The 16,281-nt window shown below is 46.7% G+C and overlaps 1 protein-coding gene and 1 long non-coding RNA gene across 2 annotated transcripts in view; one reads left to right on the forward strand and one right to left on the reverse strand.

Annotated features, from left to right (window-relative positions):
• Igf2r (insulin like growth factor 2 receptor) overlaps positions 1-16,281 on the reverse strand; it is a 94,513-nt gene that overhangs the window by 51,699 nt on the left and 26,533 nt on the right. Inside the window, exons 3-7 of the mRNA XM_060373550.1 lie at positions 13,629-13,753; positions 12,633-12,731; positions 7,632-7,764; positions 5,208-5,337; positions 3,378-3,483 (exon numbers count right to left, since the gene is read on the reverse strand). Coding sequence (XP_060229533.1) covers positions 3,378-3,483; positions 5,208-5,337; positions 7,632-7,764; positions 12,633-12,731; positions 13,629-13,753 — 593 coding nt within the window. The remainder of the gene's footprint in view (positions 1-3,377; positions 3,484-5,207; positions 5,338-7,631; positions 7,765-12,632; positions 12,732-13,628; positions 13,754-16,281) is intronic.
• LOC132649555 (uncharacterized) overlaps positions 14,654-16,281 on the forward strand; it is a 68,491-nt gene continuing 66,863 nt past the window's right edge. Inside the window, exon 1 of the long non-coding RNA XR_009588055.1 lies at positions 14,654-14,887. This is a non-coding gene — a long non-coding RNA (uncharacterized LOC132649555). The remainder of the gene's footprint in view (positions 14,888-16,281) is intronic.

A 16,281-nucleotide genomic window follows, 5' to 3' on the forward strand; every position in this document is an offset into this window, starting at 1 on the left:
AGTCAGTCAAGTGTTTGCTGTACAAGCACAAAGCCCTGAGAGGAATGTCCAGACACCCAAACAAGCCGTGTATGATAGTACACATAAGTAAACACAGTGCTGGAGAGGATGCATCCTGAGGCTCAATGGTTGGCGAATCTGGATGAATCTGACAAGCCCCAGGAGAGACCCTGTCTCAAAATAACAGGATAGACAGCTATTGAAGAGCAACACCCAGGGTCTTCTGGCTACCATGCACCTGCGTGCGCACGCACGCATGCGCACACACACACGTGCACACACACACACATACACACACACACACACACACTAAAGTAAAAAGTTCTTTTGAAGCAAGAGGGATGGCTCAACAGGTAAGGTTGCCTGCTGCTAAGCTTGGCAGATGACCTGAGCTCCATCTCTAGGACACACATGGTGGAAGAGAACTAAGCTGTCCTGACCTCCTCATGTGCATCCTTACAAATGCATATGCAAACGAGTGTAAACTTTAAAGATAGGCTGCTCCTGATGAAGCTAGGGTTTTCCTAGCTGCAACAAATGTGCTCTGTCACCATCTTTGGTGGGAACTTGGAGGATGCTAGCAGGTTTCCAGCTCATGGGTCAGCATGTCCTTCAAAACCCTCGAAGAAACTGGACTACTGGGCTTGGGACCAGGAAGCAGTACTACTCCTAAGCACCTTAATTCCCTCAGTATTTTCTAAGCACCTACTAGAAGCCAGCCATGGCTCATAGCTGATCAGTTGGCAGAACTGCAGGACCAAATCTCCTCTGTTTGTCTAAACCATGATGCTTCTTCCCAGCTTCCAAGGAGCTGCAAAGGTGAATGCTAAGTGAGAGTCAACACCAGAGAACTACAGTTTCAATCATGAACCATCCAAAAAAGGGCAGTCCACAGATAGAAAGCAGACTCAAGTGGTATGTATGCTATGAGAAGAGAGGGAGAAAGAGTGATTGCTTGCTAATAAGCAGAAGCATTCCTGGGGGAAATTTTCTACAATTAAATGTGGTAAAGAATACAAATTATGCAAAAAATGTTAGGACCCACTGACTTGTACAACAAACAGGTGAATGTTACAGTACTCAAAAACTCAATAATCTTAAAAAAAAAAAACCATTAACAAAACAAATGTTTATTAGACACCAGCTGCCAAAGCATTCAACAAGCCAACAAAAATGTATAAACAAACTTCCCAAGGGTTGTGTGGTCGCCATGCACAGTCAACATAAGCATACATTATGTCCCGACAGCAGCTTGAAGAACCTCCAGGCCCACAAACAGCACCAAGAAATGCCTTGGAGCTCCTGGAGACTGAAGGAGGCAAGCTGACTTCTGGTACTTAATCATTCTAGTGGAAACCATTTCTTACCAAACAGAGCAAATAAAATGGAAAAGTCCAACAACACTGATGCCTAGAGTATCTCTCTAGGACTGAGAATCCATGTCTGAAAAGACAACTGCAAAGTACACATGAACCCTTCTCAGCATTAAAGGCACCCATTAAGCTGGCAGCAATGGGAACAGTAGAGGTGTTCAATGGCAAGGTGAGCACCGACTGGCTTGCATCCCCGTGGCCTCCACGCACGTACCAAACGGTCAGTAACTGGCCTAAAATCAGAGCAAACTCTATATATGTTCAGCACAAAAATGTTTAAAGGAAAGCCCTTTCTTTTCTCACTTGATTGACAGGTGAACCTGGACAAGTACCTGTGAAGATGACTCAATTGACTCATGGTATTCCGAGTTGTAATGAACACTTAGGTCAAAAGAAAGACACAGAATGGAGGCCATTCTGCCCACTGTCCTGACTTCAGGGTATGCTGACGGCAGCAGTGAACACCTGGGTGTAACCAGCAATGCTCTGGGATCAGGTGATCCACACCACTCAGGAGCAGGGGTCAAAGGTCTACAAGCACAGGACCAGACTCAGAAGGATCATAAAAATGCAGGCTCTAGGAGGCTCAGTGCAGGCTGGTTAACAAGAGACCCTTAGGTGACCACCTCTCCCTCCAGATCTCCTGCCAATGGCCTGGCTCTGACCCTGTGGGTGTTGAGAGTCCCACCTACGGCTAACCCGGCTGAGCACAGCTGAGGCTGTGCCAGTTGGCCCCCACCATACTCAGAGGATGTGTGCACTGGAGCTGGCATCCACTCACTGTCCTCCCCACCAGTGGACGTGGACATGAGGGTTTGCTGTGCACTGGCACATCAGACACGCGACCTGCTTGGTGCCACCATCTCCAGCCACTGTCCACGAGTGAACTCTGCCTCCAGATATTGGTGGCGTCATGTAAGAGCTGGAGTGCTGCATTGTTAGATTCATTTCACATGGGCTGTTCCCCTCTTTTATTATGTATGGATAATAAAAAAAGACACCTGACTGACTGCCTCTCTTCAAGATTTAAAAGCAACTCACCAGTAAAGGAGCTGCTGGCACGGCCAAGGGTCTGGCTCTCAACCCCAGGCACAAACAAGCAAATGAATAAAAAGAAAATTAAAAGTAGCTGATAAATCTGTATATGGCTGTGAGTTGAAGGGGTGGCGGGCAGGAGACACTATTGACTTTCTCCCTACAGGAATCCCAGGCTTTAAGGCTGGGAAGATATTTCGGTATGTAACATTATAGCCACGCAGTTTCGATTTCCAGAACCCACTTTTTAAAAAGATAGACACTGGAAAGGCACAGACACTGTGGTGCACACACCTGGAATTCCAGCACCAATGAGGCACAGACAGGCAGTTCCGTGTGGCTCACTGACCAGTTCAGCCAGCATAGCCTACTGGCTGTGGGAAACTGAGTAATGACATTCTAGGTTGTTCTCTGGCTTCCCCATTTATCAACACACACATTCATCCACAGAAACACACATCTACCAAAAGAAAAGAAGAGAAGGAGGAAATAGAAATCTCGGGATTCAGATTAGTTGAACCTTTTCAACTATTTGCTAAAATCACCACACACACACAAACAACAAAATAACTTACCTATAAACTACCTAACTCACCTCATATAGATGAAAACAAAACACCAACCCACCTGGAAGACAAGACTGCTGAGGCAACCATTCCCAGTCCATGTGACCAAGAGAAAAGTGTGAATGACGCATGCCTGTAGCCCCAGCACTCGGGAAGCTGAGGCTCTAACTGCCTCCACAGCAAGACTCTGTCTCTAAACTAACACACAGGGGGAAAACAAAATGGCCACCACAAGAAGCCAAAGCTCTCAGATGCTGTCTCCCCCGTGGACAGTCCAAAGTTCCTTTAAGTTTGTCACCCTTCCCTATACCAGCCCACAGGCCTCAAAGAGAGACACATAAGCACTTGGGCAAATGTGGGTGAGGATCACATCTGTAAAGTCACTTTGGTACAAGCCACTTACCTCTCTCCGCTCGGATGGGCACACAAACGTTACTGTCACTGCAGGGCTGTGACCATTACAGAAGTCTGGCTTCTCTGACTCTTCCTTCACATAAGTCAGGACAAGCCTGGAGAAGCCATGTGGAGACACTGTATTACAGAACTGCAGATTACATTCAACTGATGCATTGCCCTAGGAAGTCAGTACATACAGCACATACATACATACAAGTGGAGTAGCAGAGGAAAACAATAAAACAACTTTTCTATATCTCCATTTTAAAAAACATAAAAGCATAAATTTCAGTGTATCTTCCTGTTAAAATCAAATGAATATGATCAGTATGCAAACTAAAAATATTAAAGGAAGCTATCTGCATAAAGGAATACTTCTGTAAGGGATCTGATAAAACAAGATCAGCACAGCTGAGTAAGGCTAACACATTTTTGTCCATAAGGTCACGTGATCTCCCCCTAACATCTAAGTGCAAACCAAAGAGCTTTGTGTCAGCCTGTCAACCTGTGGCTGGCTGGTCAGGATGGCAGGATAGCCACAGGCTAGGTCTGATGTACCCAAAGTCCAGCCATGTCCCTGTCAGGAAGTACTCAAGACTAGTCAGCAGCTCCTGCTTTGCCTTTGGGATGTGCACACATCTTCCATGTACCAACACACACGTGCTGACAATAGACAAGCCACACTCTGCTCTCTGCCACCACACAGGCCCCTCTGCCACCAGCTTGTCACTCTGGGAAATCCCTCACAACTCCAATGGTGCAGCCCTGATAAACCTACTAGACCACAGGGACATTAGAGACATTAACAGGCAGGACCCTCATACAATAGTTCTGTTGTTTTGAGGACAAGATAAAAGAACACAGACCAAAGACAACTCTGTAAAGACACAGGGAGAAGATGCCCGCTAACAAGACAAGGGGATAGGCCACATGAGAAATCAACCTGTCTGGAAACAGGTCTTATTAAGCAAATAAATTCCTATTGTTCAACGGCCCAACTCTGTGGTATTTGCTCATGGCATTGTAAACATGTTAATACAGACACAGAAAACTCCCAGCACTTTCCGATTCAGGCCCTGCTCTAGGGGCCCATACAAATGTGCAGTCTAGTACTGTATCAGTTCCTACAACTATCACAGGGGCAAACAGAGGCACTCCCAACAGGGAGACATCAGAAGTCTTAGTCTATGCAGGAACAACAGGTCAGAGATTAAAAGACATGGGCTCCTGAAATTGAGGTCCGTAGGCAAAACATAAAATTGCATATATAAGAAAGTGGTGGTGGAGGGTTGCACCATGCCCCAGCTGAGGAAAAAAAAAAAAAAGTCACATGCTGGAAGGCCACCAAAAAACTGTCCCACTTATCTCTCCAAAAGAAAGGTTAGAGATAACCCAACAGGCGATATGAAATAAAAAAAAACATGAGCAGTATCAAGAATTCCAAGCTAATTTGAGTTACACAGTAAGACTGTCTCACAAAGCCAAATAAATGAAACCTAACAAATAAAGCAAGTAACTGACAAGCAAAACAGCTTGAGAAAGGACAATATCCAACAAAACCTGCTGGAAACAGAATGCGCTCCCCAGCTCCTAGAAGTCAAATTATTTTTCACATCTTTTACCAGTATTAATTATATTTACCAGTATTAATTTACCAGTTATTAATTGTGCAAAGCAGTGGGTCTCAAAATGACATTTTTCACACATACACACAGCATATTTTAATCATGTCAACACGCTGGCTATCAAGCTCCCATTCTCACCTCCATTAATCCCCCTAAAAGGCAGACTGTCTTGCTGAGGACTTAAACTGAGCCACCGAAGTGGCCAGACTGACCTGTCCTTGCTCACTAGCTTCAGCCCCTCCTTGGGCCGGCCGACATCAAATGCCTGATTCCCCTTCAGCAGACAGGCGGCAGTGCCAGCAGGACAGGCTCTCAGCTGTGTGCTGGGGTCTCGAAGGGAGTCTGCAAAACATCACAGATGACTTTAAAGAACAGCAAGTGACAGAAGTAGAACTCATATGAATAATACTTGGGTCCAGGTCTCTAAATAAACAGATGGATTTGTTTTCACAATTTCCATCCATAGGGTTCTGAGATTCTGAATGAGCCAATCACCTTCTCACATAACATGTGAGGCACCAGGTACCACCCTGCCCTGGATCCTAAGGGGCCCAGTTGACAGGCATTTCTTGATCACCTATATTTAAAAAATGTTCACATTGGCCCTTATGCCTAACTTTATCATTATCCCTTTAAGTTTGAGATGCTAGAAAATGAGGCACTCTAGGGACAGGTTGAAAAACTCTATCAATGGAAAGAAACCACAGACAGGTCTGGGCGCACAGCCTACAGAATGACTCCCTTCTTCTCTCCCTCCTTTCCTCTCCCTATTTATCCCTTTCCCTCTCTCCCCACTAGACTTTGGACCACACTATGTTTACTCCTTCTCTAGGTACTTCCTCCTCCCCAGCCTTAAGCTCCAAGAAGGCAGAAACTTCAGGGTGATTAAATAAAGTGGCACCAAGCCAAGGAGTTACTGCACACGTGTAAGGAAGCAGCACCACATCCCAGGGCTCAACAGCCACCTCAGCCAAAGTGGGAGGGGCACCTGCCTCATGCCAGCTCTCCAAAAACCCAGATGACTAGCCACTTGCTTCCACACTCAGGAACTGCCTTGGTGGGCTGCTGCACTACAGGGCCGCAGTGTGGGGTACTCTGCCTCTTGCCAGCTCCCCAAACCCAACTGGAGTCAAAACAGCTCTTTTTCCACACACACAGCAACTGCCATTCGGGGCTGCTGCACCACAGGACCTTGACGGCAGGCAGACTGCCTGGATCCCAAAGGTAGAGGAAAGGCAAATACGAGGCCCACAAGCCAGTAAATAGCAGCCACAGGTCTACAGTAGATGTGAAGCTTTGAGGGCTCTAAGCAACTGCCTGGGGCTGAAGAATCAGCAGCAGGGGACACAGGACCCCCTTCAGAGACCATAAAGGCCAATTTCTCCCAAACTGCCAGAAAATTGGGGGGAGGGGGCGCTAAGATATTTAATAAACTAAAATAATCCTCAAAAGGATTTGTTTTTAAGAAACAGAAGTTTTCCAAATTGAATTTAAGGACTAGAAATCTCAATGTTTTTTTTTATGTTGAAACAGCACATTATTACTGAAGTTTACAACCAAACTTAAGTTACTTTAAGTTACTGTAATCCCACATGAAAAACCTGAAATTACCACTGGTCACTAGCAGTCTTGGGTAGAGTATAATTATTATTTTTTAACTGTTACTTAGAATATACTAGTAAGATGAAATATGTGTGTATATACAATATAAAAAAAACTATAGATCAGCCCTTTTTGCTCTTTCTCCCCCTTTCCCTACTTCCCCCTCTCTCCCATCCTCCTTCCTTTGAGCAAGACCCCTTCCCCCCTCTCGAATTTATATAATATAAAAAGAACTATAGATCAGTCATATACCTATTACCCACTGTCATGTACTGAGCTGTTTTTTCCCAAAAATTTTTCCTAAGACCAGTATCTCATATATGTTCAGATAGAAACATGAAAAAAAAAATGGCCTCTTTACTTCATTCTTTCCCTTTTAAACTTCCTTACTTGGCAGTACAGTTTCTTTATGGCACAATTGCAGCAAGCATAGCAGAAGGCCAGTCCTGCGCTTACAGGGCTCCCAGTGCTGAGCCCATGAAGGAAGCACAAGAACTAGGGTGCGTAGCAAGTAATAAATAAATACATAGTAAAACTGTAGAGCCCTTCTGAGATAAAGGCCTTCAATTACAGCCTTTGGTTATCAAGAAGAGATACGCTGGCCTCGCACATAGTTCTACAAAGAAAACCAGAGAAGTCCTTCCCACCCCAAGCATACATCACAAGCACATTCTCAAAAGCCTTTGTCATCCCTCAGTCCCTTTGACCCAGCCTCCAACTCAAAGCCAGAAGGCTTGGGTAAACACAGCAAATTGAAACAAACCTCACCGCGGAGCCCCAAATCCCAGAGTATCTGGCAGAGAAAACCTCCAACAGAAGGTTTTCCAACAATCTGGCAGAGAAAACCTCCAACAATAGTTTGAGTAGAATTTGTAGGGTTGGAGGAGGAAAGGGATCAGGTTTGCTGAGGGAGACAAATGCAGCTATCCGGAGAACACCTTTCAGCACAACAGCTTTCTTAGAGATCTAATGAGAATGTGCCTGTCAAAGGGGTCAGGGCAAGTACTGAGCACTTCTTCCTAAAAATCTCTTACCTATGTCTCTACACACGTTGATGAACAGAGATGTGTCAGGATCAGAATCATCTACCAGGTAGCCACCATTCAGCCTGATCAGTGGGTTTAAATCATGCTTCTGTAACTTGTCATCAAATGCATAGCATGGCACCTGAGGAAGCAGAGAACAAGTGAGCCGGCCTTCCTTCATCCCTTAACTTAGGGCTAACAGATCACAAACTTGTGATGGATACCCTACAACAGTGATTCCTGTCCCTTACGTATAGAACAAACATGCTTCTATCAGGTGTGGTGGTGCATGCCTTTAATCCCATCACTCAGAAGGCAAATGCAGGGGGATCTTTGTGAGTTCAAGGTCAATCTGGCCTATACAGCAAGTTCCCAGGCCAGCCAGGGCTATATAGTGAGATGAGATCCTGTGTCAAAAAACAGTTCAGTCCTCTACACCATTTCCAAGGTGTTTCTCCCCTTCTTAAGGCTGTGTGTCTGTAATCACTCCCTCTCACCTACATCCCCCTGTCCTGGACCACTTCCTTCAGCATGCTATAAAATCTGCTACCTTACAAGTATCTTTCCTTGTTCCTGAATCCCCTTCAGCTACCTTCCCATCTCTGCAACTTAGAGGACAATACCTGAACTGTCCTTGTCCTTTGTCTCCTATTCTTTGCCTCCATTCTCTATCACTGTTATATCTGGGTGCCTGTCCCTCACCCCATCAAAGCCATACCTGCCAGGTGAGACTGCCTATTGCCAAATCTGAAGCTCATTTCTTGAGCTTGCCCTGGTCTCAACAGCAATGTAATAGCACGACCACGATTCCCCTTTCCTTTGTATTCTTCAGATTTGGCACCTGGATTCCTGCTATCCCATTTGCATCATGGGAACACCCTCGCCACCCTTCTGATCTAAATGCAAAGGTGGTTCTGGCACTTAGCACACAAGCCTGGAAAGCTAATTTGAAGGGTGGAAGGTGAGAACCAACTCCACAAAGTGTTCTTTCTTATCTCCACACGTGCACCACGGCATGTGCACCCACACATATACACACCCAATAAACAACAAAAAAAATTGTTTTAGCTTTTAATTTTTTATTGATTTATTATTTAATTACAATTTATACTTTGTATCCTGATTGTAGCCCTCTCCCTTAGCTCCTCCCAGTTCCACCCTCCCTCCCTCTTCTTCCTCTATGCCCCTCCCCTCGTCCACTGAGAGGGAGGTCCTCTTCCCCTACTATCTGATCCTAGCCTATCAGGTCTCATCATGACTGGCTGCATCCTCTTCCTCTGTGGCCTGGCCAGGCTGCACCACACAGGGCAAGGTACCAGGAAAATGCAAATCAAAATGACCCTGAGATTTCACCTTACACCATCAGAATGGCTAAGATCAAGAACTCAAGTGACAACACATGCTGGCGAGGATGTGGAGAAAGGAACCCTCTTCCATTGCTAGTGGGAATATAAACTTGTAGAGCCACTTTGGAAACCAATAAACAAAATTTAACATAATCATAAATAGAGAAGTACTCCAAAATTTACACCTGATCCCACTCCCTTGTTCTGGGGCTCCTCCCTTGCTGCCCTTATGAATGCCTCAAACACCTGCCAGATGATCCAGATCTGAAGGACCTACTGTTCTTACCACCACTATCACTGTCTGGACACAAATCATTTTAAAATATTGAAGTAAGCTTATGGTTTCTCCCAACAGCATGCTCTCCTCTAGTCAACAGGGTGAAAAAGAAAAGAAAAATCAACAAGTGGCCTGGGGTTAAAACTATGACATCTGCCTATGACCCCAAGTCCCCTCAAATTCCACATACAAATGCTAGCTAGTTCTGTCAGCCTTCAAAGTCAGGCCCCAATGTCTTTGCTTCCTGTCACCACTATCATCACCACCTTTGTCCAAACTACAGAATCCAACAGTCTCTAGCAGATTCCCCCAATTCTAGCTCTGATGTCCCCTACACATACTCCTAGCCCATGCCTTCACAAACACATGATCAATCTTTCAAAAACCAGAATATATACTCTGGTCTTCAATGAACCTCCTGGATTTAGTAAGGGCCTTTCTGGCATTTTACTAAAATAAGAGTCTCCACCCTTCCAGGGCTTCCCTCAGCTTTTTCTTCCAAGGATGGAGATACATGGCACCAGAACACGGGGCCTCTGTCCCAGAGGTAGCCCTGAGCCACAAGTATGGTAGAAGATCAACCAACACCTGCTCAATAAATATGGTGTGGAGGCTTGGGGTGCACTTATTGCTCCATTCTCCTGTACTGTTCTTTCATCTTTGTGAACTACTGGCTCTTTTAATATAAAAATATCAAGGAGCCCATTACTGTCGGCAAAATCCTATGATTTAGCTCTATCTCTTGCATGAACAAAAACATGCAAATCCAAAGATGCACCCAGGAGTGAAAAAGCCCTGGCCACCATAAGAACACTAACTACTGAAAACATTTTATTTGAAATTGTGTGTGTGTGTGTGTGTGTGCGCGTGCGCGCACCTGGTGTGGTGGCACATACCTTTAATCCCAGCACTCTAGAAGGCAGAGGCAGGTGAGTTCAAGGCCAGCCTGGTCTACAAAACTAGTTTAGGATAGGCAAGGCTACACAGAGAAACCAAGTCTCAAAACTCCCCCGCCAAAAAGAAGGAAGGAAGGAAAAAAGGAAGGAAGGAAGGAAGGAAGGAAGGAAGGAAGGAAGGAAGGAAGGAAGGCTATATCCCAAAATACTAACTCTTTCTTTCCCAAGCTGTTATTAGTCATTGTGTTTATCACAGCAACAGAAAGCAGACTATTTATTACACTGTCCAAAGAAAATGCTCTTAAAATTCATATTCTCTAAAATCATTTCAAAGCAAATTCCTTGTAATAGAACCTTCTAAAGTTTTGCCTTTTATATGGCTATAACTCATGGGCAGGTCTGGATACAGCAGTTACTGCATAACATCCAACTCACAGATCTGTCTTACACAGATGCTATCAAACCTGCAGAAAGGTACTATCCACCGGCCTTTTCCCTAGACTTGACTTCAGAGATTTCACAAAAAGCTGAGAGATTGCATTCAATTCCACACCCTTCTACTCAGCCTCAGAAAGGGGCAAACTCTAGCCAGAGATATCTTTCAGCAGCCTACCATACCTGCCTTGTTTCTCAGACCCAGGATTCCTGTTAATTCTCTCTGATAAAGGTGTGGGGGTTGGCGGTGGAGTAACCTGTGACAGGAAGGAGCAGGCAGAGGGGAACTCCAGTTGAAGACGGCATTCCAAGGTGCTGAGTAATCCTACACTCAGAAGTCCTGCACACTTAAGGGCAGCTAGGCTATGGAATGAGTTCCAGACCGTTTCAAAAAGCTAGAAAGAACAGCAAACTTAAGTATTCCAAATCCCACAAATCAGTGTCACCACATAAGCAAGAGCACACAGAAATAGTCACTCAGAGGGCATCAAGCCATCGGCAGTGAGGATGGGAAACAAGCAGCAGACTCCAGCCAGGCAAATGGGAGCCACTGGCAGAAGGAAAGAAGATGGCAATGGCAAGAACAGAAGGCAGGGGCCGGGCTGGGAAAACCCTGTCCCCAGGAGTCTTGGGAGAGTTCTATTCGAGATGCTCTCCAGGGCCCCATCATGGAAGCTAGCTATCACTCCACTTCTCTCCAGGGCAGAGAAGACATGCTAATAGTGCTCCCAAGAACTGGAGCATGGCCAGAAAATCAGAAGATCACTGGGGAACGTGTCCTACCTATTACTATACTGTGGAGTGATGGAGACATGCTAATACACACCATCAGTCATGCAGCCTGGGAAGGAGATGATTTTCTAGACTCAGCACCACACGCTGACTTAATGTGGATGGTGTTGTTTCATGTTTATTCACCTCATTTTCATAACTTTAGCCAGACTATCAACCTGCCATCTCTGCAATTTATGTCTCCCCAGGTGCTAGGATAAGGGAAGCAGAGACACAATGCTTTAAAGAAATAATTGTCTTAAAACCTCAACCAGAACCTACTGGATAAAGCATTAGTTGAAAAGGCACCATTTGGGTCAGCCAGCCCCTGGCTGAGAAGATAGCTCTAAAATTAGAACACAGCCAGGCACAGTAGCTCACAGCACTCAGGAGGTAGAGGATTTTAGTTCCTTTTCTCATCTCTGAAGCAACTTAAGAAAGGAAGAATTCATTCTGGCTCTCTGATTCAGAGCACAGCTCATCACGGTAAAGGATAGACAGGAGTGTGAGGCCACTGTCACATTTAATCTACAACAAGGAAGCAGATAAAGACGAATGCTTGCTTTCTGTTTTCTGCTCATTCCAGGACCCCAAGCCCATGGAATGGTGCCACACACATTCAGATTTGTTTCCCCACCTCAACTAATCTAATTTAGAAACCCTGACACATACCCACAGGTTTATTTCCATGGTAATTCCAAAGCTATCAAGGAGACAATCATGACTTAATCACCCCATGAAGGCAGATGGACTAGAAGTTTCAGGTCATCCTCAGCCACATACCAAGCCTGGGTTTAGCCTGAGACTAGTCTCATGGGCTACATGAGACTTTGGCGATGAAAACAGGCAGAAAAAGAAATCACCAAAGTGAGATATTACATGGGTAGGGAACAGGTACAGAGGAAGATGAGGGCCCCAGGGGTACAGGACAAAACCTAAAGCCAAGCCTGACTTTGCTATATACTGTGCACCACCAGAAGACGGAAGAAGTTTTTGACAATTAAATCTATTGTTATCCCTGTGAAAACCAAAGCTGACATTCACAGAAATAGACTTTCACCCCAAGAGACTGTACTAAGTACTTCAAATCTTTCCCTCGCAGTCACAACCTTCTACAAGGTTTCTTTCTTCCTTTTTTCTTTTAGTGAAAATAGATTTTTTTTCCTGATACATTTTGATTATGGTTTCTCCTCCCCCTCCTCTCCATCAGAATCTACACCCTTTCTATCGATATCTCAAGCTCTCCAGAGTAGATTTCATGACGAATAGTCTCAAACTCCATTACCTCCTTATCAGCTTTAAATATGTCTTTCTTGCAGGCTGCAGTAGTCCTCCATTCAAAGTAATGCACACAGTCTGTGGCAGTAACGAATTCGGGAGTTCCCTATTTAAAACAAAGAAAAGGAGGGGGGGAAGAATGTTACTATTAAAAAATACAAGTTTGTTTTCCACCTTACAAAGCTGTAAAATCTAGTGAAAACAGGGTGCAACACAAGGAAGCACAACTGCTTTATTTCAACAAGGTTAGCAAGAATCCCCCCAAACGGAGAAGCTGGGAGCAGAGAGTCTCCAGACATCCTGTCTACTGACTGCCCAGCTGCCCCGATTCCACAAGCAGAGTAAACTCATGGGAAATTAGCCTTCGTCTTCTTCTCAAGAGCCAAATGTTCTCTGAACCAAAAAACAGCAATTTCAAAGCCAGATAGTATGACTTCATACATCCTGTGAGGAGGTCCCTGAGGAGCCCCTGAGCATCTGAGCCTGGGTAGACTCACCAGATCCCACCCCCAGGCAGCCCCTTCTGGCAACCAGAGCCGACTCCAGATCAGTTAACAGTGGATAAGCCCTGAACAGCAATAATTAACTTCTACCTTCCCCAAGCCATGAACAAAGCTGACGTGTTCACCTTCAAGTCCTGTTTCTCACAGAGTGACACCAAACTCTTAAGAACAATCAATAAAAGTAAATCAGCAGCTTGTTTACTCTGCAACATGACCTTCATGATTCATGCTGCCACAAACAGATTTTTAAGATCTCAATTTGTACAACAGCAGTTATAGGTTGATCCAAAATTAACATTCATCCTAACTCAAGTTTCACTTCAATTCTAACCACGTTTAAGATTTGCTTAGTAGTTCTAGACAGTGATGGGATATGAACGTGAAGTGTGTGTGTGTGTGTTCATTTTGGCCATTTAGTCCTCCAGGATCAAGATTTCTCTAACAAGCACACCAGAAGGGGAGAATGCTCTCAACAAGGAGCTTTCTGAGGCCCTACTCACCAGGGTCTTCCCACACAGAAATGTAATGCTAGTCTGGATTCTGTGCTGTGAATCTGAAAGCTGGCAGCCAGTAGTGGTGTTGAATTCCAGGAGTGATCTAGTTGAACTTCTCAAAACTGAGTCACCTATTTAGAGAAGAAAAAGATGAACATACAATGAACACACATAATGGAAGATAGGTCCTTCTGTTCACTGATAAGCACTAGGCAAGCCAGGAATGTTAAACACTCAGGATTGTCTCTTCAAAGGGAGAGATGTATAACTTGTTTCCATCCCAGAAGGCTGGAAGCAGAGGTAGTTAATAGCCTGGTGCCCTCTGTGCTATCTGTATGGCAACACCAGCTCCCCCAGACCCTTACCATGAGCCTGCCTCCTTAGTTAATCTATAGAAGCTATCTCTATGGAAGACATCACTTGTACTTCACAAGAGTTTCAATAATGTAGTCATGGCTAAAGATTTGTTGTGCACATGGGATTGAGTTAATTAAAACCAGGGAATTTTTTTTTCCAATTGTGCTTTTCTTCAATGTCCCCAAAATGAACTGTAAGACTCTCAAAGTTTGAACCTATACCAGCTACTGAGTCATATTCAACAGAGCAGCCTTCTTATCTCATGGAAAACTGTTCTTTTCGTTAGCCTGGCTTAGTGATGGAAGAAACCTCCACAGGGTGTGGCTGCACACACTTTGCATACCAGACTGAGGAAGGTGGATCTCTGTGAGTTCGAGGCAAGCAAGGGCTACATGATCAGATCATAGCTCAAAAAACAAAACAAACAAACCACATATAACCAGAATACCTACTCCTGAAGTCCGTTTAAAATTCTAAAATATCTTTCTGGCCTTTCCCCAAATCTTTCCTGACTGGCTCAGCAGGCAATTTATAGAAATGGTTCTAAGGCTGTAGGGCCATCAAAAGCACAGACTCCAGGCTGGAGCAAGAGGAGGAGCCCGGTGAGGTGGGGCTAAGCAGAGGGGGATTAAGTGACATAGTTGGGGCGGAACTTAATAATCTCCACCCCCTGCCGAGGCTCCAACATTATATCTATCCCTCCTGGCTCTAACGGGCAGCAGGAAGCACAGCACTGCCAGTCACCACGCAGATGCTGTGAGGGGCCGAGGTGAGCTGGAGTTCCACGCCTCACGCGGCAGCTGCGCTGCAATGCGTGAGTGCCGCGCCACGTAGCCGAGGGGGAGGAATTCTGCGCGATCCAGTGTTCCAGCGGCCAGCATTCAGCCAGCCTTCCGGACCACACGAAGGTACCCCACTACTCCAGGGTGCCGCGCCACGCACTCTGTGAGGGTTCCGGGCAGCATGAGGGTTCTCTACCGCATGAGGGTTCCCCACCGCGAGAGGGTTCCATGCTCCCTACCGCACGAGAGCTGCGCACGAGAGTTCAGCGTTCCGCGCCACAAGGCCGCTACTCCGCCAGGCCGTTCGGCCAGGCGGGTCTGTGGCAAGGGAGGGTTCCCGCGTTTCCGCAATCCTGGCCAAGCGAGGGCTCAGCGCAATTGGAGGGTTCAGCACGCTATCCAGGTTGCACGAGGGTGCGGTTCCGTGGATTCCGTGCCGCGAGGGTGCCACGCAAGGGGGGGGGGGTCCCAGCACGCCAGCGCGGACTCCAAGCAAAGGGAGAGTTTAGAGGGTTCCGCGTGATCCAAGCCGTGGGAGGATGCCTCCCCAACAAGGGCTCCATGAAAGGGGAGTACGAGCCACGCGCCAGTGCCGCGCCGCGCCGCGCTAGCAAGGGCTCCCTGCAAGGGGAGGGTTTGGAGGGATCCGCGTGAGCCACGTGACAGTGCCAAGCCAGCGAGGGCTCTGGGGAAGGGGAGAGTTAGGAAGGTTCCACACTACCCCGCTAAGGTACCGCGCCATCAAGGGGGGCGCAAAAGGGGAGAATTCTGAGGGTTCCGCGATCTGGGCCGCTGCACGTGGGTTCCGTAATCCGGGCCGCGCGGCACGAAAGGGGAGGATTCTGAGGGTTCCGCGATCAGGGCCACGGCATGAAAGGGGAGGATTCCGAAAGTTCCGCGATCAGGGCCGCGGCATGAAAGGGGAGGATTCCGAAAGTTCCGCGATCAGGGCCGCGGCATGAAAGGGGAAGATTCCGAGGGTTTCGCGATCAGGGCCGCGGCATGAAAGGGGAAGATTCCGAGGGTTTCGCGATCAGGGCCGCGGCATGAAAGGGGAGGATTCCGAAAGTTCCGCGATCAGGGCCGCGGCATGAAAGGGGAAGATTCCGAGGGTTCCGCGATCAGGGCCGCGGCATGAAAGGGGAAGATTCCGAAAGTTCCGCGATCAGGGCCGCGGCATGAAAGGGGAAGATTCCGAGGGTTTCGCGATCAGGGCCGCGGCATGAAAGGGGAAGATTCCGAGGGTTTCGCGATCAGGGCCGCGGCATGAAAGGGGAGGATTCCGAAAGTTCCGCGATCAGGGCCGCGGCATGAAAGGGGAAGATTCCGAGGGTTTCGCGATCAGGGCCGCGGCATGAAAGGGGAAGATTCCGAGGGTTTCGCGATCAGGGCCGCGGCATGAAAGGGGAAGATTCCGAAAGTTCCGCGATCAGGGCCGCGGCATGAAAGGGGAAGATTCCGAGGGTTCCGCGATCGATCAGGCCGCGGTGCGAAAGAGGAGGATTCCGAAAGTTCCGCGA

The sequence above is a fragment of the Meriones unguiculatus genome, chromosome 20 (genome assembly GCF_030254825.1).
Source record: "Meriones unguiculatus strain TT.TT164.6M chromosome 20, Bangor_MerUng_6.1, whole genome shotgun sequence".
Taxonomy (NCBI): Eukaryota; Metazoa; Chordata; class Mammalia; order Rodentia; family Muridae; genus Meriones; species Meriones unguiculatus.